The sequence below is a fragment of the Wyeomyia smithii genome, chromosome 2, assembly GCF_029784165.1.
Source record: "Wyeomyia smithii strain HCP4-BCI-WySm-NY-G18 chromosome 2, ASM2978416v1, whole genome shotgun sequence".
Lineage (NCBI taxonomy): Eukaryota > Metazoa > Arthropoda > Insecta > Diptera > Culicidae > Wyeomyia > Wyeomyia smithii.
The window spans coordinates 93,336,135-93,360,436 of record NC_073695.1 but is presented as its reverse complement, the minus strand read 5'-3'; the positions used below and the strand labels follow the sequence as shown (position 1 = coordinate 93,360,436).

At 36.7% G+C, this 24,302-nt stretch overlaps 1 protein-coding gene across 2 annotated transcripts in view; it reads left to right on the top strand.

The window, feature by feature from the left end:
• Nucleotides 1-24,302, top strand: part of LOC129721106 (uncharacterized) — a 173,723-nt gene that overhangs the window by 137,582 nt on the left and 11,839 nt on the right. For both annotated transcript variants that reach the window (XM_055673262.1, XM_055673260.1), the window contains one exon: nt 13,737-13,899. In XM_055673262.1, the coding sequence (XP_055529237.1) occupies nt 13,737-13,899 (163 nt within the window). The remainder of the gene's footprint in view (nt 1-13,736; nt 13,900-24,302) is intronic.

Genomic DNA, 24,302 nt, shown 5'->3' with positions numbered 1-24,302 from the left:
CTCTATCATCCGAGGCCAGTTTTTAAGTGCTGTGCGTTATGTCTTTCAAAATAGTCGTTTGTTTTCAACTCTACCTCTTCACTCGAATGAAATCGCTTGCAGAGAGTCGTGATTTCAACTAGGGAAACAGGATATAGTCGCTCGTGGCTCAATCTGGTCAATATAGAAGTTGGAAAACCAATTCGTAACGCAATTTGAGGGGAAGTGTTATCTTGGTGAAAGAGCACTTTTTTCTTTGCCACATGCGGCCTCAACTTGCAATCGATCCAATAATACGATACAAATAACAAACAATATATTTTTTTCAGCATGATCGATGATTCCTATGCCTCGCGAATTCCAATAAAAATCTGACCAACAACGGCTGACTGCGTTTTTGGGCACTTCGGACGACTCTCACCAGGCATAAGCCACTCTACCAACTGCCGATCGGGCTCAGTAGCGTAATGGTGGATTCATGTTCCATCCATTGTCACGAATTGTCACCAAAATTGTTTCCTATTTCACGTAATCAATGCCAGGTTCTCCGTGGAATGTTTGGCACGTTGTTCATTTATTGATCAATTGTTCCTTTGAGATGTCTATGGTCTGAACCAGCTTACTCAATTTCACTTTGCGGATATCACTTTGAGAGTAATAACTTAAGGTTGAATTATAAAAGTTTGACAGCATTCTAGTAGGGCTCGGTACAATCGGAGAACCCGAAGATTTTTAATTTGAAATGTCATCTCTTTGTCAGGCCAAAAACTTTTCAACCCATATATATCTTTTTGTGACAAGCTCTAACAAGGAGGAACAAGGTGTTAGACCACAGCTTGATGAAATATTAACATCTGAACTAATCTGAAATTTGTTAACTCATTTTCTTCGACTGTACATTGACTAAAAAAAATTATGCAAAAGATCGATATTTCTCTAAACTGTTACCCATGAGGAAGGTGAAACATCTTTCCCGTTTACATTTGCTGCATGTGAAAATTGTGTAGTGGAGTGTACTTGAGCCCGAAATGCACACTAATACCCAGAACTACCGTGAATATCCATCTGCACTTCCGGCACGGTAACGTGCTATCGACTGTTAGTTGGTAATACCTTACTCGAATTTTTCGAAGAAAAAATCCACCTTCGTCGTTATCATCCCGGGACAGAGAAAGCGAATTGCATGACATCAGGAAGTCATTCGTTCTTTATTTTGCTGTGTATACGTGTTCGTCATACCTGCAGATCACATTGCTGCCGCAGTGTCAGGTGTTTGTAAGCATCCATCCCGAACGTCGAGCGACCACTTGAGATACAGTTAGACAAGTTTTTATTTACCTTCCTCATCTATGAAAAGTAATAGTTTCACTTCGGAAATGTATTCTTTAAATAAGACTAACAGAAGCATGTCTTAGGTTTAAAAATTGATCAAACATCTACATGTGTGTATGTATTTAGTTACCATTTCTCAACAAATAGATCGATTTTATCGTTACAGTCGATTTAGGCGAATCTGACAAAATATATAATGTAAGGAAGACATCGTTTCGCTGTGAGGTGGATAAGGGTGAATTTTGTGACTATTTTTGATGATTGCTCGGTTGCTTTCATCTTGGATATTTCTTTCTTCGAATGCACAGAAAAATAAGTGAGAAAATAGAGAAAAAAAATCGTTTATCGTTGTCAGCATCCTGAAGCGTTTGTAAGTTTACATAATACTACATATGCTACATCCAGAATACGACTTAAGCAGAGAGATTATTTTTTCCCTGTTTGTATCAGACCAGATCAATATTTTCACCAAGGATTCATATAAAAAAGGTTTGTACCTTTTTTGGAAGAGCTTTACAATGCACTGGAATAATATGAATGCCTTAATTTTCATATTAGACGGCAGCATTGAGATTATTCTGCACAAAGGGAACTAATACTTTCGAATGAAAACATCTGGGATCATTGTGAGATAAACTCAATCTATTCCCAGAGTAGAATAAAGCTCCCCACAATTGATAAACGTTTTCATTTGCAGATATAGATATCGTATTCTTAACATTTCGTTAGTATCCTTATCGAAGAGCCTAAAAGAACTAAAATGATACATAATGAATATATTAGAGGATGCTTGCAGTCCGTTGGTTACAGCACTTGCCCTACATACACGTACGAGGCGTTTCCGTAGATGACCCCAGGGAACCCTTTATCATGATGTCTAACATGAAACCCATGGGGATGCTAGATGTCCAAACCTAAACCTAAACCAATTTCGCTAACGTGAAACGCAAAATGCGTGTTTACATCCGCAGCCCACTTCCCACCAGTGAACCAAACAAAAATATTAGAAGGTGGAAAGGAAAAACCAAATGGCACGCTCAAAAATATTTTCATACTACTAAAGCCACGCCTGGTTGTATGGCTTTGTGCACGCACAAACATGGAACCGTTGCCCGATTTTATACACCAGTGAAAGCGATATTAAAAAAACGACCCTGAGGGGTAAATGATGAAGAAGGATGTTCTTTCAATGAATATATCATGTTGTTTGCACAGAAGAAAAAATCAAGCACGTGTCAATGTTTCGAACTGCGACAAAGTGTGGGTGGTATATCTAGGTCAAGCGTTTTCAAAGAAGCTCAATTAGAGATAGAAAAGATACTCTTGAATAAAATTAAAATTGAAGTTTAAACCATTTCTCGCTTGCACACTTCTTAGCGCGAAACTAGATCCGTTTATATTGCTAATTGAAAACTGCCGTTGAACTCGAGTTAGTTTACACTTGGCACACAAATTGTATCAACACCGTTGTTTGTTGACACTGATGTTGATGCAGGTGCTAGGAGCTTTCGCCGCGAGTTCGCAATGAGTGAGAAACATAACGAGCCGAACTGGCTGTGGACCACGGGCCACGCATGTCAGTTCCGCATTTTCCCGACTATCCGCATTATAAGACACATGTACTAAGGTTAGTGCGGCATGGAGTAATCAACAAACATAAACCACACTGAGGGGGGAATGAAGATAGGCTTACATACGTGAGGCACAGTCGCAAGCGTTCGTACTAAACATACGAAACAACGAGGTAACATTAAATAAATTACGAGAATCAGTAAACTTTGTTGATTACGGATTATTTCCGACGTGCTGTATTTCGTGAACCAGCAACTTACATTGGGTAAGATTGTTGTTTCCAGGTCCCTATAGAGCACGTAAAGTGATGTCTTGACGGGGCTCCGAATGCTTGGAACTCAAGTTCATAATTATGAAGACCGTAGTTCAGGATTATTGCAACATAAGAAAAAGATATGCCGAAGACTTCTTGCTGTTTCGAAATTGGCAGGCAAATTTGTTTTATGTGAGTTTAAAGACCAAAATCTATGATTTTAAGTGGCTTTTTCACGAAATTGATATGAAAAATGTTTTTCGAATTTTACAAACGAGCTTGGGGTACAAACAATAAAGAATGAGGTCACTATGAAAAATCTGCCCAGTTTTTGCACAGCGTCTGTGGAACTTTTAAAGGCAACTAAATTCGTGTTCGCTATTGCATTTTAGTTTCATATACAAAAACCAATCTAAAGCAATGCCTTGTCCTTCATGTCTCAAACACAACCCCTCTATGTTTTAAGAGAGATTTTAATTATACAACGGTATGAATAAAATCAAGTATTTTTTTCAGGAAATTTATATTGCATAAATCATTTATATAGTAAAAAACTAGACTTTTAAAAATGATTTAGGTTGCTCATAAAAACAATCCTTTGTTATGTCAAATGTCCATGAAATAGCAGGTGGTCATGCTTGAGAAAATTTGCATTTCAAAACTTAGAAAAAAATGCCAATATGAATTTCTGTATACCGTACTGCATCAAATTTCGAACAGGTTAAGCTATGATGTAACATTTGCACTAAAACATCAACGAAAAATGATCTTTTCCGTTGATCTTAAAGGTTCAGCAGGTTGATTATTGTTCTATTTTTTTGGAACAAACTCAAATTCACTACTGCACCGGTGTTGTAAATTTTGTTTTATACTAGATCTAAACTGAAGAAATTTGGAACTGGTATACGTTTTGATCTATTTTCGTCACTTTTTGGAACAGGAAAATGATCGTTCTAAGCCCTTTGCACGCTACTCCAAAATACTAATTAATGGGTAAAATGTCATATTTGAAATAAATAGCTCATTTTCAGGTATTTTCACATAAGTGTTTTGCGTGTGGATAAACGAAGCGAAGATTTTTCACATCAAATATTTTTCGTTATCTTCCGAAACCCGACTTCCACAATAAATTTTTCGATCCTGTACCAGCCCATCCTGAAAAAATGTCACTAAAATTTAACTCAAACCGTCAAATTCATAATACCAAGTTTTGTAGATAGGTATTAGGCGTCTTGCCAAGGTAATCTTTTGTTGTGCCTAAAAATTAACGAATTTCCCTTTGCTTGATATTAAAACAAGTCTCATGGGATCAGTTTGTGATATTCAACAGGTGACAAGGTGACAGATGGCAGCGGTTTAAAATAACAAGATATACAACACCGGTGCGAGTAACGTGAAGTTGGTCTATATTAGCTAGTTCTATTCAGGTTTTGCTGGTGTAAATCTGATATAAAATTGTTCCAAAAATAGACCACCGTTGAAGATGCCCTAAGAAATAGATTGGCAAACTGTCTAAATACTGACTGTCACTTCTTTCAACGCCTGCTAATTTCCTGGAAGTGGTCCTACAGTAAAGAGCTATACCTACATCACTGGGTAAAGGACATTACAAGGAAACGAAATGGTGTATAATACTCATACTTTCTATTACATTAGTTATATTGCCGGTACCCGCATAACTGTTCCATAGGGGTTCCACTGCATAGGGGTACAAACTGCGAACATATGATTTTGCTCCAGATTAGTGTATATCGGATAATTTTAGGCATATAGAAGTATGTCATTCAATCAACTAGACTAATGTTGTTTTTCTGTTGTACAATCTACGTTGCCACTGATACAGCCGATTGCTGGCTGAATTTATATGTGATGGGACAAAATATGCGAGTACTTTCGAAATGTACACGCAAATTTTGTCCCATATTGTTTTTTTTTTTCAATTTATATAACGTAAAACCATTTCACCCATGGTTTTTTGTTCTCAACGTTAAACTTGTGGTGACATGAAACTGTTCTGGTCATTGATTTTTGGATGTAATTGCCCCTTTCCCGCTCATGGTGACTCTAGAGCACCAAGAATTGTAATGACCATACCTCGACAAAAAATATATTATTTTGAATTCTTTTTTTCTACAAAATCTTGCATTTCTAATGTACTTTCAACTTGGCATATCGAATTTCAGATTGATTCAACGTTTGAACTGTTATCAAGAAAACTACAGAAGAAAGTCCGAATTTTACGATAAAAAAATAATGTGTGTTTTTAGCAACTGTTTTTCTATAACATTCATTATTCGTTTTTATAATAAAAATAACTTTTACGTAGATCTATTGTTCATTGAGTGTAACGGTCCATAAAATTAACAATTTTTGTTCTTGTTCACTTGTTCCATAAGTTTTTTAATGGTGCCTTAGAGCACCACTGGGCATACAGGAGACAAAAAAAAACCGATGGCCTTAAATAAACTGTATATCTGATTTCATATTTTTGCTGGCCGTTCTTCTCCCTACGTGGTGATTCTAGAAGGAGGTGAATCAGAAGCTGATGAGATGGGAAGCGATATTGAAGATGAAGTTGTTTACGATAGATCCATTACCAGATGAAGTTCATAAGTATTTTTCCGAGACAAACGAGGCAGAAGTAGAGACACCAGCAAAACGGACCAAGAAAGAAATGAAAGTGGGTCTAAAGGCATTGAAAGCGGACCTAAAACGAAAACTTACCATTTCTGGGAAAAGCTGCAATCCAAAATCTAGGTACATGACAACTCAGAGATGAAGAAAATAGGAGAACTCGGATATGACAAGCTCTTCAAAACTCGTCCTTTCATCGACGCAGTGAGAGCCAATTTTCTAGCCTAGAAAATTCCTTACTCCATAAAAAATAAATCATCAAATAGTCAGTCAGCCAAGTTTTTTTTCGGAAACTCGGAAACTACGTTGTTTCCATTATTTCCTATAGTATTTGAATAAATACTTCAAAAAGTATCAGAAAAAAAATTTTTTTCGTGTTTTTAAAAAAGTCCCTGCTGTGCTCATAGGTGCTCTGGAGCACCATTTTCGAATTTACAGTCATTTCAACTACCCTGCAAAGTATTTTGTCTAAATTGACCCGGAAAGTATTTTTAAATCATGAAAAACCTCGTGAGCGGGAGAGGGTTAAAATAGCTGAAAATCAGAAAATTCACGGATAATATTGAATCGCCGTTTTCTCAACATATTGTTTTTCATTATGGGACAGTTATCCGGGTACCGGCAGTATAATACCTAATTCGATTTTTATTCTGGAGTGTTCGAAGTTTGAATCAAAACAGTATTTTTCTTTAAAAAATTATCGAATTATTGCCAACTTGGTCTTTGAAGTCATTTTGATAAGCAACTTACATTTTAAATTTTATTTTTTACGTTTCATAGGTTTTCAAAAAGTTACACTTGCGGAAAAGAACTCATGAAATAATTTATTTACATTTTTTGAACTATTTTTAACTATCAAACAGCTATAATCTTCCATTGTTTTGCAGTTTGTGCTCTAAGGATAAACCTGTTTACCAGTGTTAAGTAAGGTCCTATGCAGGGCCGGCGTCACATTATTTTCCCGAGTGGGTGGTAAGGAATAGAGAAGGCTCATGGGTGACAAAGTCGTAGCCGAAGGGGCGACCTAGAGATACTTGAACATAATTTTACGAATTTGACAGTGGATGCCAATGGAATGTTTAAGAGAAATTGGATTTTCTAATTTTGGTTCAGTAGTAATGAAAAAATTTTTTTCGGATGGTGATAGCAAAAAACCAAGACAGATAATTGTTTTCAATGAATTTACCATGGAAGGTAATTATATGGCCTTCCGGGAGTTTACCGGAACATTCGCTATGGTGGACGAAAACATGCATGTGGGCATGTTTTTGAGTTCTTTCTTCGTTTTATTTATCAATTCCTCCTCCATTTTTGCGACTAAATTGTTGGAGTAGGTCTTACGCTTCTGGTTCGCCCAGAAACTTTGGATGGGACGCACCCTGGGTACCGCATTGATTTTCAGCCGCCTCAACTCCTCCAACGATTGCTTCGAGTAGTGGGCCGACACCAGATCCGGCCAGAGCACAGCGTCTTTGCTCCTATGGTATTTCTTGATAAACGACTCAACTTCCGGCAGGCACTTCGTACTATAAATTTCCTCGTTCACGGTCAGTACGGAGCTTCTCGCTGATTGTCAGCCAAAGCAGCACCTTCTTTGAGAACTTGGTGTGTGAAATAAATTTCACCTCAGAGCTTACTTCCTTCGTGGGGGAAGTAAAATACGGAGTGCCCTGCCAGTCGTTGCCAAATCGCGATTCGCCGAAAAAATCGACTCGACCATATCATTCAACCGCTGCCACTGCGTCATTGCCTGTAGCTCCGAGACCAATGGACGGGACTGCCGCTGTTTGCCAGGTACTTTCCCACTGTTTGGCCGGTTACACCGACCTTCCAATCAAGCGTACGAAGCGGTGTAGCCACTTTACCCTCGGTCTTTGCATTCTTTGGAGCTTCTTGTGGCTCCGGGTCGTCGGCCGTCCGGAACCGGTCTTGCTCTCGATACTCTGATTGTAGTCCAACAGTGACAAGATGTTGTAGATACCGAAACAAGCGTAACCGGTATCCCTTTTCCGTACGATGTCCGCATTCGACGCGACAAGGTATCGTTCTTTGATCGCGCATACTTCTGAGTGGAGTAGCTTCACTGTTTTCGCCATTACGGTTAGAGTTCGAGTCAATTTTTTCTCATGGGTTAATATGATTGATGCTGCATTGGTAGATTCGTCAGTGCGTGTAAAGGTAAACCCATGAAAAATCGGCCTTTTTTAGGCATTTTCTCAATTAACGTTAGGGCTAAACAATTTTGTCTTCTCGAAAAAGTCTCCATCCAAAATTTGAGCTTAATCGAACTTCTGATACGGTTTCACTTACAGTCGTTAAAGTCTTACATTTTTGACCAGCCTAAAAATGCACAAGAGTAGTTCTTGAAGTTTCCGAAATCGATTTTTTCTGATAACAAATCTCTTAGAAATGCATGAAATGCCGGTTTCATAAAAAAAATTGTTTAAAAAAATTAACTTTCAGCGACACTGACACTTTTGGGCTGGGAGATTCGAGCTACACCAGAACACACAAGAGACACTCCCAGCTCGAACATTTCTTCCATCGATCAAAGAACTGTAACTTTGACCGCTTTAAGGCTCTACTTCCCGAAGTCCGATTGAGCTCAAATTTGGCATGGGAAATTTTTACTAGAAAACAAAACTTCAGAACTCTATCGTAAATGGAATTTAGAACCCTATCTTGAATGAAATCTTCTATCGTAAATGATACAATTAAAAAAATAATCCTTTTCCCTGAGAAACTTCACAAATGTACATAAAACTTTAGATTTATAACCTCTCGCTCAACGATATCCATCAAAAAATCTGTCGCTAGCAACATTACATTTTTTTTGGTTTTGTCAGATAGTTCCGTATAGGTAAGTACCCACATGGATATTTTCCAAGTGGGTACTACTACCCATACTACCCACATGAACCGCCGGCCCCTGGTCCCATGAGATAAACCGAGAGGAAATTGAACAACCTCCAAATCCCATACATCTATTGGGAATGTACTATTTCTCGCAATTAAGGGTTTATATACCTTTTTGCTCGATTAAAAAAAGCAAAGTTTGGATTTTTCAAGCGTGTAGCACCTTTTTTATTGCGTAAAAGTAGCAACTTTCTGGAAGTTATGTTAATCAACCTAAAAAAACACGTTTGTTCATAAGAAATACCAATTATTTGTGGAGTAATGGCTGTTTCCACGAAACGCTGTTTTTTGCAGAGGTTTATAGAGTTTACGAAAGAGACCCAGCAGATCATTTAGAATAAAAAACTCATATTATTTCATTAGATTGGAGGTGTGCTGGGTATCTGAACGATCGTTTTCATAAGTATTTTGTTTTCAGTGCAAACGGGAACGTTTTTCCCGGAAAAACATGTTTTAAAATTTTTTCTCGGCAAAGTTAAGCTTCATGTATCAGAAAACGATCGTTAAACGACCGGGTGGTTTATTAACGAACATTTAAAAAAAAGAAGAAGAAAATCGGTTCAGTAGCAATCGTAAACACGAAAGTCATTGTTCTGCGATGATACGACCATTTTCGTAAAAGGAAAAAAATTTCGTGTCATATGCAGTCGATTGCAGAAAAGTTTAGATATTTTTTCTTCCTACTTGCAAAAGTGGAAAATTTCTCCCAATGCTTCTAAAACTCAAATGATAATTTTTCCCCATAAGACTAGGGCTTCTTTCCTTAAGCCAAACAATAATCACGTTATCAAGATGAATGGGGTTGTTTTAAGTTGGTCTGACAAGGTTAAGTACTTGGGACTAATTTACGATAAAAAACTTATTTTCAAAGAGCACATTCAAAGTATACAAGCAAAGTGTATCAAATGTACGAGATGTTTATGTCCTCTCATTAATAGAAATTCCAAACTTTGTTTGAAGAATAAACTTTTGATTTACAAACAAATTTTTAGACCAGCAATGCTTTATGCTGTTGTTGTTCTTTAACAAGGAAGAAAACGCTTCAAAGGATTCAGAATAACATTCTGAAAATGATTTTGAAGCGTCCTCCTTGGTTTGGTACACTCGAATTACATAGACTTACTGGTGTTGCAACATTAGAAGCTATGTCAAATAAAATTATTAACAATTTTCGACAAAAATCGTTGCAATTCTCAATTACTACGATAAGCTAAGCTCTCTTTATAGCCAATAAGTTAGCAATTAGGTTAGTTGTAAGTTTACTTCCCTTTCTTGACAAGTAGGTTTAAATCCCTACGAATGATAAGTCCTAATTGCGAAAGAAAAAATCTCAACAATTAAATTTACAATTTTTCTAACAGTGTTGAGAAGTCACCATTTGTGATTCGACACACATACTCCACGGTGCTCCTACAGACCGTTATTATAAAAAAATGCACTAAAGAATCTGAGTACACCATTCGATTCGTTATGACGTCCAGAATATCTGGTCAAAATTTCAAAATCATCGTACGGTACATTTTTGAGTAATGCCCTTTTGAAGGTCGTAAAGTACAAAGAAGTGATATAAAAACAACAAAATACTCACTGTAAAGCACGTTTTTCAGCCACAATTTTATGAAACAACTTTCAAAATAGTTTCTACACATTCCAAGTATTATATTTCAATACATTTACAATTGGTGGAATAATTTATTTGAAAACCCCACAGTGCACAGTGGTCTAAATTCGAAAACTCGTGATCGTTTTAGATTTGACTATGAAAAATTGATTTTATGTAGTCAATGTCTTCAGCAAAGTTGTTTCATAGAACAAGGCCTTACTTTTGGCGTTTTCAGTATTTCGATCAATCCACCTAACAGTTAGATAAAAGAAATATTTTTTCTAATTTTCAATATACCAGATTGCTTCCTTCAGCAAAGTTGTGAAGAATTTTGAAAGAAAAACAATTGCTGAATACTACGATGTTCTATCTGTACGTTAAACACGACAAAATAGAGTTTTTTGTGGAACACCCGTCCTTAAAATCAGTTTTTTTGTCTATAATTTCGTCTGTAATGGTCAAAACAATGCAAAATGTTCTTAGAATTTATGCATTCAACTAAGCTTTCCTCAAGACTTTGTAAAATTTATTGTTTCGAGAATCACAGAAAAAATTATCGACAAAAAACTGATTTTAAGGACGGGTGTTCCACAAAAAACTCTATTTTGTCGTGTTTAACGTACAGATAGAACATCGCAGTATTCAGCAATTGTTTTTCTTTTAAAGTTTTCCACAACATTGCTGAAGAAAGCAACCCGGTATATTGAAAATTAGAAAAAATATTTTTTTTATCTAACTGTTAGGTGGATTGATCGAAAAACTAAAAACGCCAAAAGTAAGGCCTTATTCTATGAAACAATTTTGCTGAAGACATTGACTACATAAAATCAATTTTTCATAGTCAAATCTAGAACGATCACGATTTTTCGAATTTAGATCACTGTGCACTGTGGGATTTTCAAATAAATCTTTCCATCAATTGCAAATGCCTTGAAATATAATATTCGGAATGTGCAGAAACTATTTTGGAAGTTGTTTCATAAAATTGTGGCTGAAAAACGTGCTTTACAGTGAGTATTTTGTCGTTTTTATATCACTTTTTTGTACTTTACGACCTTCAAAAAGGCATTACTCAAAAATGTACCGTACAATGATTTTAAAATTTTGACCAGCGATTCTGGACGTCATAACGAATCGAATCGTGTACTTAGATTCTTTGGTGCATTTTTTTTTTTATAATAACGGTCTGTGGGAGCACCGTGACTCATCATTTACTAATATATATCATAAATACTTAAACTACTAACAACCCCCCCTTATTAAAAATTTACCATTCCGAAATAAATGCGTATAAAGTTTCAAGTTTAGCTTATGACGAGGCGCGCTTAAAATCGCGGTAACTTTTTTTCTATTGCTCAGATCTTTATAAAAATTTGTAAAAATGTTCTCAAGAAGTTGTACTTAAAGATAATGCAATAAAAAAATTTTCGAATTTTTTAAAACTTAAAAGGTATATAACCTCTTAACGTAATAAATGATGGTTTTCAATAATAATTACATTTCTTTGGAAACGAAAATAACGATATTTCAGGGGAAACACTGTTCATTGGTCACAAAATCAAATTAATTTATTTTGCTTTCATTTGCTCATCGTTCAACCGATTTTAGTTCGGTTCGTTGCACAAAGGTTAACTTCGTTAGATACGGGATCACATAGAAGTTACATTTAAGGGCACGTTAGCACTATCTAGTATCAATATCTTTTAATCAACACTTTTTATCATGAATTTTTCTGTGATTAATAAACCTCATTGATCAATTTCACTCCATACGAATGTAGTTTTTTTTTTGTAATCTTGCACACAATAAAAAAAAAAACATTGAGCTAAATGAGGAAAAAAAATAACCAAAACAGCCAAAAAACATGTGCTCGTTCATTTTTGAATTCTTCGGCAGCTCTTATTTAATATTTATTTATTCAATTTATACGTCGTATGTATGATTGAAGGCCACTTTTAAAAAATCGTCATTTTAGTATTATAAAATCCTAATCAACCCGACCGCATAAAAAATATAAAATAAATCAATTATTTTTCCTTTAAAGTAAAGTTGACCTTCCGTTGGGGTGTCATAACATCATTCCAGAGAAGGGAGGGATGTCAAATCGACGTGAAAACATTTCTCACTCTCAAAAACCTGCACATAACAAATTTCCTTCCCTTATACAGTAGAGAAGGGTGTTGATCTACCATATTTGGTTCCATTTGCTTGATCAAATCTCGAGTGCAGATATTTGTTTATATGGGAATCCTACCTTTTACAGCAGGAAGGAGTGTCAAACTACCATAGAAGTATTTCTTGCTTCTTAAAACATCCACGTTCTAAATTTGGTTCTCTTCGCTTGATAAGTTGTCGAGTTATGCAGAAGTTTGTATTTCATCTGTATGGGAGCTCTCCTTTCCAGAGGAGGGTGGGGTCTCATGAGAACCTTTCGTTCAGTCATTTCCAAGTCTATGTATATCAGACAGACAGATAGACAGACAGATAGACAGATAGACAAACAGACAGACGGAAATAAATTTCTATCTGTATAGATTGGAACAGTTATCTTGGCTTTAATATTTCTTTATTAAAGATTAGATAACTGTTACAACGAATTATTCACTGAAAAAATCTGTGTTTCGTTTTCAAACTTATTTCGACTTTACGATTTTAAATGTGCGTAAAATCAACATAAGGGTTGAGAGAGTGGATGTAACGTTTTCATCACAATACTAAATGCCAATGAGCACTCTATTTCAATTTGTTAAGTTAACACCATGACACAATAATTTTAAAAATATTTACACTTCAAAAAGCTTAAACCTAATTTAGTGTCACTTCAGGAAACATTTTAGCTGAACTTTTATAATTCTTTAACATCGTAGATTTACGGTTCACTTGAAAAGTTGTATCTACGAGGCACACACAATAAGAAAAACATTCGCATTGCCGAACATTTTCCCGCTAGTTCACGATCAATTTAATGTTATAGTTTAGGAACTGTATACATTGCTTTGTGTATAAACAAACTAATTTTTCACTGTAAAGTTCTCTTGTGAGTAAATAATAGAACACAAATTCAAGTTGTTTGCCGAGTCAGTGTTGACTTAATTCTACCCTCATTTTATGTTAAAATAATGCCTAATTTTATGGAGTTCCTCAGTAATCTCTGGTTTATCCTATTATTGATTATGCTGTTCAACTGAGCGCATCATTCGGATAATCACTCGAGTTAAAACAGTTTCTATGGAATGCAAATACAACCACAGCGTAACAATACTCGTAAAACTTTATGGACAATGAAATCATCGCCTACCAAAGGCACATTACGATGTCCATGACAGGCGTGGGCACGATGAATTCAAAGTGGCTGCCGGGATTCTATTAGCACTTTGAAACGTAAAAAAAATCATTATCATGCTTTCCACTTCCTTTCTATTGTTTTTTTTTCTCTCTTTATTCCAGTGTATGACGGCGTACATCGAGTTCGAGATCTCCGAGGGTGCGTACGAAGTATCCTGCCCGGATGCAATGTGCCCCGCCCAGGGCATTATTGCGATCGGCGAAATTACGACACTGGCATCGCCCTCGTTGGTGGAGAAACACCACCGATACCGACTGAATAGAGGTTAGTTAATTGCTAGATTTATATAGGTGCTAAATTCACGACTATTACACTGGTTTCATTTGCGTAAACTATGTTTTTTTTTTTCTATTTGGAGAATGGATTGTTATCTTGTAACCGGTTTACACACGGTGCTCTTCTAAAAAAAAGCTCAATCTTGCCACAGAATCTGTCGTGCTTTTTAAAAAATATTTGCTCTCATCGTCATGCTCCCCTAGACCGAAAAGAGGTCAAACCTCTAAAGGCGACGACTTGAACCTAATGATATTCTAACATGCTTTCCCCAAGTTTGCTTGGGAAAATATATATACAGTTCCCACGTTTGTCCTTCTACGAACAGTGCATACATTCAGGATGGTCGCAATGATTTACCTGCAGCAGCCTTTTAAAATGAATAAAACAAAGTCGGACGACTAACCCACTAACTCTTTTTCTCTTGCCGTCAACGAAGTGGCAAAATGTACAAAAATAAACCTCATTTTAAGAGGTCTTTCCGTGGTTACATCAGGTGTTATTTCTTTTAGAAAGTAATGTTTTGGGAGAAATCTATTATTGAGAAACCCCGAAAGCGCTGTGTTGAGCATGTTGTGAAGGTCAAATTTTCTTCTCTAAACTTTTACTGAAGACGTAGGGCTGTCTCAAAAGTCATAGTATTTTCGTAATTCATTTGTATACACATTAATTGCCGTTACTTTTTCCACTGTCAGAACTTGGTTGCTGGAACTTGTGTAAAGTAAAGGGAACGGAAGGTACCAGGTCAAGGTTAGTTGAATTAAACGCGACACGCGATCGTGTAGCTCTGAAATACATGCATTCTGGACGTTCTCTTTTCAACAGTAAAAAATTCCACAATTAAAAGTTGAAATATATTTTTTATTAGTTTCTTGAAGATTTAGCTTCGAAGCCATACTGAGACAACTGTTTTAATGCTCATTCACCATCTGAGTTTAATGGCTTGTATAGTATGTTATTCGACAATAAGAAATCGCAATTTATTATCGAGCAATAAAATATTTATGGCACTTCTTTTTTCGCGAACAAGACCTTGTAGTACTGGAAATTGAAAAGACCACTGATTAAGAAGCTTCCGAAACCGGAGCCATTCAGTTGTGGATCAACTAAATCTTTTCAAGGTTTGCCATTTGAGATTTGTGTTTATATCCAATCTCTGCTTCGAAATTTCCGTAACCGTCTCATACGTTATGTTACAGCATTTCGTTGAAATTTTTTTAGAATGGGGTACTACAATCCCAAATTGGTAAATTTAACTTTAAATAAAAAAAACTTACTTCATTTTACTTCGAGCAGAACTAAACTGAGAAATTACCAAACTCAGAATAGGTTATTATATTATATAAAAAAATTCAATTTCTTTTTATTGAAAGATTTTTAAAATGCAAAAGGAGTAGGTAACATTTTTTATCATTATTCCTGGACTGAGATGATCTACAAATGGGAGATATGTGATGTAAATTGTTTTCAAAACCAAGCTGGCCACGTGTAGTTTAATAGAATGTTTATGTTCATATTTTTGGGCAGAAACAAATAAGTAGAAACCATTCATAGATGTCCACCAACATAAAGGAATTAACATAACTAGTGAATTGTTATAGTTTTGAACTAGAATTTGGTATCTAAGATTTTGAAACCAAGTTCCAAGTATGGGGTTTGTTTGATTCCATTCAATTTATAATCGCAATTTATAATCGCTATAGATATCAGATCTTACTCCAAGACTACTAAATTCCTTGATAACCCTGCACCATACGTTCGTCAATCTATAACCTGCATTCCTTCACGTCATTCCCGTCGTCATCATTTGCTGCGATCATCATCTTTATTTGAGGTCGCCGATAGCTACAGCCCACACGTTCATACTAAGAGACATACCATTTACGGCAATGTGCGAGGTAAGGTAAAGTATGACGGTAAAATACACAATTCTTGTCTGTTAAGTTTCGATGATACTGAGAGTCTGTTATCCAAAGAAGACGGACGCATGAAAAATTGCATTTTTAACAAATTATATCTCTAGAAAGAAGCCAATTTGTTCAATACGCATATGATGCAATGGAGCTGGCCCGGGAATTAATGTCATTAATTCTCTTGATATGCACTTAAATTATTAACCACTCAGTTGAACACTAACAGGTAATCTTAATCTGCCACTTGAAGTGACTGCTTCAAGGTCTGTAGTGAGTTTTTATTCAGTACACTAAATCCCTGAAAGCTGTGTGATTTTTGGAGAGTAGTTTTCCTGCTGTTTGTAATTACATACGGAATATAGAAATTGAACAAACTTTGTAATGAAAAGTGATCAACGGTAGTACTCAAGAAGTTTTGAATATTTTAACAACAATTTTAACTCCCAGAAAAAAATCCCATCTTCTTTTTGGTGAAATCGCAGTACGTCGCATCGTCATAGCCAATAATTTTGTTGAATAGGAAAACTATATATTACGCGTTGCCACCGTCTATGACACTGTCCATGGTCGAACCAGTTTCTGTGTTTGGTGTATGCTGGAAGCAAATCCGGATAAATGCGACGAAGCCAGTAGAGGGAACGAGTTGCTATGTGTACCTCTATTCAATAACCGACTGCCGATGTGTGGAACCGTTCGCAAGTGATAATGCAATTACACTCGGAGAAAGTCGAGGATTGCGGAAATGATTAAATGGCATGCACATAAAGGCACTGCTTTTAAAATCGACCCCTGATGACATGACCTTCGAATGTTCAGATATTGAAAGGCTGGTTTCATAGTAACAACCGTGGAGTTTTTAACTTATTTTTTTTAAATAATTCATTTCATGTGTATTAAACAAATGTTAAAATGCGAAAAATATGCTGATAGTGATGGTGTAACGAATCACACCAATGAAACAAAAGAAACAACGCTAGATAACAAAAACTTATCAGAAGAGTTATAAACCGAAATTTCAAATTAGCCTTGGTGATTTTCAAATATAATTCTGAGTTCAAAACTCAATTATTATTGAAACACTGAACGCCTCCTATTATAAGTAATTATGTCGAATTTTTCTTGATGTAATATTGATGATACTTGCTATATACTTACTCACGAACTTACATAATTGGTCCTACATAGGACACAATACAATACATACAATAGTACCGAACTTAAATTACTACCTTGCGGAACCTTTAGAAAAAATAAAATGATTCTCTTTTTGCCAACACACACATACTTAAACACATCATCCAATTCGGTAAGCCAGGTTCGGATTTTGTACTCAATAAAAAGCATTAGGCTTTTGATCGATTTCGAGCTTCAATGACATTCAATTAGTCGAGTCACACATCGAATTCTTAGTTCGGGTCATTGTGTTTGGTTAATAAAACAAGATTCTATATTTCTATCAGAATGGTTGGCTTATTGTTTTGGTTTTGATCAACAATAATTACACTGGTCAACACAGGTGCACTCCAAACACTCAAACCGGAAAAATGGACCATTCCTGTGAGTATTGGTGTCCCAAACTATTACCGTTTTTTCAGAGAATTAAATGAGTTTCCTCGTAAACATAACATTAAAGCGACGAAGCCGGCGAGCAATTTCTATACGACAATCTCACGTAAGTTTACGCGTTTTGGTGATGGTTGGGGGCACCAAAATCCATAGGAATGGTTGAATAGCTATAATCTGTGCTACAAGTGACGTTTTGACATTGTTGTGATCGTACGTTTGAGTCTCAAGTTATAGCGCGCCAAAGATGGTGATGAGGGGGAGGGGGTTTATAAAGGGGGAATAATGAAGTTGCCATATTTGATTTAAATCGGATCATTCTAAGTATGTTAAATTAAGCGTCAAATTTCGATCAGAAATACGACGTTTCTTTTTCTCCAACCCAATAGTTTTTCCTCCTCAAATAGGCATAAAAATCCTCTCATCTTTTCTATGGTTAGCTTGTTGTTGATTCTATTTAGGGTTGAACTACCTTGGATGGACCACGTCCTCTAGTGGACCTGCCAAAACTGCCAACATCCTATCTGGGGTAAATTAATCTATAGTAGACCCCTTTTCTTTATTAATCTATAGTGTGCCACCTCAATCTTAACTCAATTTCTCCTAACATAAATCAGAATTCATAAATGTTTGTGAATTAGATTAGCTAGATGAGATGTTTCCCGATGGAAATTTTCTGAAAATCCCTCGGGTTTTTGCATAAATTCAGTTAATATAGTGAGTTGTACACTATAGGAAAGGGGTCCACTAAAAGTTAATTTACCCTATCTAATCCGCATCATAATCACGAGAAACATTTGTAAATTTTAATCCGGGGTAAATTAACCTATAGTAGACCCCTTTCCTATAGTTGACCGCTAGTCAGTTTAACTCAATTTGTCTTAACATAAATCGGAATGTATAAACGTTTCTCGTGTTTCTGATGTAGATTGGCTGCATAAGGCGACATCCATGAATTACGTAACGCAAAAAATCCAATTTTTGGATCCGTATTCTCCTATATGTAGCAAAACGTAACGCAAACGCCTGTCCCCATAAAAATTACGTAACGCTGTAGAAGAATTTCCTTTATAAAAAAGGGTAGTTTTGGAGGGTCTCTCCAGAGATTTTTTGTTTCGTGACGGATCAAGGATACCCTCCTCCCCCCTATGAGCGTTACGTAATTTATGAATGCCGACTAAGATGTTTCCCAATAAAGGGTTTCTGGAATTCTTGAGGGAATTTTTCGCATAACTTAAGGTGATTTCACCCTATCTTTAAGAGACGAACCAGTCGAAGACTGAAAGTCTCTATAATAAAGAAAAAAAATCCCTATCTTTTTCAACAGGCCGTATACTGTTTTTTGTTTGAAAAAATACAAATCAAATCAAAATCAAAATTACGGCAAAATAATTACAGATATTATGTTTTTTTTTTGAGAAAATTCGCTGTAAGAAAAAATATTACTTTAAATTTTTCTATCTTCTAAATCTATAAATGCGATTGTCTGTCTGTCTGTCTATCTGTCACCTTTAGACTCAAAAACTACACCCATAACTTTTCCTTGTTACTTTAAAAGCAATAACCATTCATTCTCCGTTTTGTAATAGATTTGTTACTTAATGACATACATGTCATGTGTGTTGCACATGGTACGAGATCATGACTATGGCCGTTACAATCACACGCAAAATTGTCACTTGTTTCTTCGTAAGTAATAACAAAAAATGCTCCTCTTTCTATTTAATTTATTACTTAAAAGGTAATAACATTAACCGCCAGTCAACAAAAAACACATACTATTGAATATTTTGCACATGTTTCTTGCATCTTTAATTCATACGGAGAGTGCATATTAGTTTATCCGTCATACGCACACGGAGTAGAGAAAAAATATGACGAAAGCTGCCAGGTGTCATTTTTTTCTCCGTCATACAGTAAGAAAACGTTGATAATTCCAAAGACTTAATTTGCGTTCTACAATCGTTTGAGAAAAGCACAAGTATTTCCTTTCTAGCTAGCGGATGCAAGACATGGTGAAAACACACACTCATTGCTCCATGGGAACGCATTGAGATCTGTTCGATGATACAAAACACGTACCCATCTAGATAACCCATATTCCCATCTCCAGCAACTCTGGTCATTTTTCATTTTCAAGTCGACCGTGGGGAACGAAACAGTGACGTTTCTATTTTGACTTTTGAGGTTCACCGTTGAGATTCTGCTCATGTGTGAATGAAGGGAACAGAAATGAACCTGATAGCTGCAATAATACAAATACACCGAGTGAAGTCTTGCTCATACATGCATTACGGCTTTTGGTTGAATGTCCCCCTGCAGAAACACATACAAGCATGTGGCCGTCATATATTTTGTTACTTTTTGGTTACTACTTTTTGTGTCTAATGCGCGGTCATAAGACACAAAAAGCAATAAAATGTTACCCGAGAGTAACAAAATCTTCTCCGTTTATTGTGGGTGTATTCCTGGAATCAAAATGGGTATTTCGGTAATCGAGATGATGCACATCCATAGGCCAAAAATTTACTCCAGACGCCATTTTGAAAACTGAAGTGCAACTTCTAGTTATGGAAAAAACCCAAAACTATGCATTCCGAAACCGAGATGATGCCCAATAACCGGAGACCAAATTCAGACGCCGTTTTGAAATTGAAGATGGTGACTTCTGGCTTCCAATATGGGTATTTTCGTTACGGGATCATGCACAGAAGCCAAAATCGACCACAGGACGCCATTTTAAAATATAAAATGGCAAGGTCGGGTTTCTGGAAAATAGCTGAAAATTGTCATTCCGGAATCTATATGATATTCAGGGACCGGAAATCCAATCCAGACAACATTTTCAAATCCAAGTTGACGATTTCCGGTTTCCGAAAATGAATACTACCCAATATGGTTATTTCTGGAATCTAAATGATACCCAGAAGCCAAAAATCGACTCCAGACGCAACTATGAAATTTAAGATGGAGACTTTCAGTTAAAAAAAAATTGACAAATAACACCTAATAAGAATATTATAAACGATGCTCAGAAACTGGAAATAAACGATGCTCAGAAACTGGAAATCAACTCCAGGCACCATTTTGAAGGTCTGAATGGTGACTTCCGGTTTCTGTGAAACTTCCGGAATCAGAATGATACCCAGAGACTTAAAATCGACCTCAGACGTAATTTTGAAGTCCATGGTAGTCCGGTTTCTGAAAAACATCGAAAAATGACTAGCTACACCTAATGTGGGTATTTTTGGAATCAAAAAGATGCACTGATTCCGAAAATCAACTTCAGATGCCATTTGAAGTTCAAGATGATGACTTTTGGTTTTTTTTAGAGACCCCACTGCGATCAATAGTTTTTTTTATCTTTTGTGGCATTGTTTGGATGCTTTTGCACAAATTCGCACATTTTTGTTTTTACCTTTTTTCAGTGTCACTTATTGTAACGTGTAATAGTGCTTTCGTCTTCTCCTTCAGACTTAGTAACCTACTTCCTTTCTTATTGACCTTGTCATAGCCTCCTGCAAGCTGTCAGTCTAACAGCGTGTAACGTGCTTTAGTTTATGATATTGAAGCTTTGGACCAGTGGTTATTAGGGGTACTGGGGGTGAGCCCGGCACTGAGGGTAAGACCGTCACCCCTAGGATTTTACTAGAAAACGCTAATTAACTGTGTTTTAGAATATGTGAAGTGTTGGTATTTAATATTTTAGACACTTTAAGACACATCGAAGCCACTATGAAACGTCGAACGTCAAAATAATAGACAAAACATACGCTACTGCAGCAAATGCGTAAACGGATGTAATTTTTCGTGAGTGGGACGTAAGCTTTTATTCATTTGGAAAGACTAAGATAATTTTTCGTTGCTCTACAATTTGTTGCCTGTATTGTTAGCAATTACAGGAATTCGATCTGAAGTAAATTGAAGCGATAAATTTGTAGAAATAATTTTTTTAAACAAATGTGTGCTGTCGGGGTAACACCGTCACCCAGTGAGTGGGGTAAGTCCGACATGGTCTGAGGCTAGTTGGATGTTACTGACACATATTTCTCATCTATAACCGATGTCTTGCTGATAAATAAATTAATTAATTGAATTATGATTTATGAATGATTCCAAGGGTTATTAGAGGTGTCAAATGTACTGAATCAAGTCACAAAACTGACGGCTTTCCCGGTGGTATTTGAAATATGCTCCAGTGTTGGCAATGTGATCCTGGCTTCAATGAAACTAGTTAATAATATGATTTGAAGTGCCACATGATAGGCTTGCCGAGTATCAAATTCTTTAATTGATTATACATAATGTTCACCGGAACTTGTTCCGGCAATCTCCCCAGAACCAGCTAACCGACAACAACCAAATTCAACAGTAACATACAGAAATGTAAGATCTCTCATTCGGCGTTTTACGAATTCAAATTGGTTCAGTTAATTCGAGTAAATTCATGAACAAACTTAGGTGCCAGTGTTACCCCCAAGGGGTGCCGGTTTCACCCGCACTGATTGCTAAACGTCGTTTTTAACTTAGTTTCAAAACTTCACTATTCCTTGTAAAAACACAGTTTTAAAGTACTGAAAACCTTCATATCTTGTAGAAAACAATATGCGCAATGATTTTGTAAAAGAAATATAACAATATTCGCCATCAAGTGCCAATGAATAATCATTTCCCTTAGGGGGCCGGGCTTACCCCCAGTACCCCTAAGTCTAGAGTGAAGTTTTCTGTGAAAGAGCCTGAGAATAAACCCATACTTAAAAGTCCTTTTGCCAACGAACAGCTTGGTTCTACTTAGATTCGAACCTATTACCGCCTGCTTGTCAAAGCGAACTCTGTAACCTTGCGGCTACGAAGCTCTACTTCTAGTTTCTGGGAAACGACCTTAATTGGCCGAATGCCACCCAACATCGGTATTCACGGATTCGAGATGGTGTCCCGAGGCCGAAAATCAACTCCAGGCACCATTTTAAAATTCAAGAGGGTGACTTTCCACCCAATATGGATATTTTCGGAATTAGAATGATGTCAAGAAACTAGAAATCAATTGTAGATGCCATTTTGAAATTCAAAATGATGACTTCCGGTTTCTGTAAAACAGCCAAATACGACAGATATCACTTTGAATCTCTTTAGCGTCGCCACATTATTTTGAGAGTTATTTTATTGGTATTGATAAGTTACTGACATCAAATATTACATTAGACAGGCTGTGGTAATTCTACGTTAACCTTGCGATCGTGTTTGATACACAACCTCTTTGATTTTTTTCAATTTTTTCTAGTTTTCTTCTTGAAGGAATTACAAAGTACAGCATGAAAATAGGAAATTGATTTTGTATCTGGCAATACCCGGAGAAACGTTGGGCTTAAGACGCATACATTTTTGTAGCATGATTTTTTATAACAATAAAACGTAAACCCTATTGTTACTTGGCATGGAAAAGTTCTATGAAAAAGCAATAGTTAAGCACCAATCAGTAATCAATAGAAGCTAGTTTTGTGAAGTATTTTTTGCCTTTTTTCACAAATCCAATGAGGAACGTAGGCCGGGTTCGACTTGGGTATCACATCGATATCCAACCGCTCCATCTCCTCCAACGATCGCTTCGAATAGTGGGACGACGCCAGATCCGGAAAAAATACCCATCTTTGCCCCTATGGTATTTCCTGATGGACGACGCAACTTCCAGCAGGCACTTCGGACTATAAATTTCCACGTTCACGGCTAGTCCGAAGCGGAAGAAGAGTGGCTTTGACATCCCTTTCTCGCTGATTGTCAGTCACACAGCACCTTCTTGAGGAACTTGGTGTGTGAAATGAACTTCACCTCAGGGCTCATTTCTTCGTGGGGAAAGTAAAATACGAAGTGCCCTGCCAGTCGTTAACATCCAGGGTCCAGGGAAGGGTAGGTCTCATCGTCCATCACCACCACCACGTCGCGATTCGCCGGAAAATCTGACTTGACCATCTTATTTAGCCGTCATTGCCTGCAGCCCCGTAGAGTGGACGAAACTGCCGCTTCCTGACATGTATGTTTATGTTCGCCAGATACTTTTTGACTGTTCGGCCGGTTGCATCGACCTGTAGCCACTTTTCCCTTGGTCTTTTTCTTCAGCATTCTTTGGAACTACTTCTCGCTCAGGGTCATCGGCGTCCGGAACAGGACTTTCTTTCAATAGTGCCAAGATGTTGTTTGAACGCGCATATTTCTAAACGGAGTAGCGAAGTAGCTCACTGTTTTCGCCATAACGTTAAGAGTGCGAATAATAGAGCCTGCAATTTTTTTTGCTGACTTATGGATTACTTTGATTGATGCTGCATGGGTACTTTCGTCAGTATGTGCGAAGGTGAACCCATCAAAAATCGGCAATTCGTGTACATTTTCTTTAATGCAAACGTTAGATCTCAAACACGCAAAATTAAAAGATTACAGCTTTTTAACCATTTCTGTGAATTTTGGTACCCCTAGCAAGTGCGTCAAATAGCTGCAGAGTAATTGCTCGCCTGGTTCTACGTTTGTTTACGGGAAAACTTCATTTAATTCTCTGAAGACTTTACGCACTTCGGAACTGGCTAATGGCATCACAAATCACAGGAACGGTTAGAAAACTATACTCTTTCGTCTTTTCTAGTTTGAGCTCTAGGGTAAAATAGTGTTTATAGCTGGCGACAAGAACTTAAACTGGAAAATACAGTGAAAGATTATAGCTTTTTAAACACTCCTGTAAATTTTGGTGCTCCTAGTCAACTCGGAAGCACAAAGAACAGACGTTCATCTTATTTTCGAAGGATGTGTAAAAACTTTGCAACCGTCTTTTACGGTAAGTGATAATGCTCCTGCTATGTGACGCTCGCGTCACTGACAAACCAAACACTGATATCGATGAAATATCCATACGGCAATATTTATGCAGAGCAA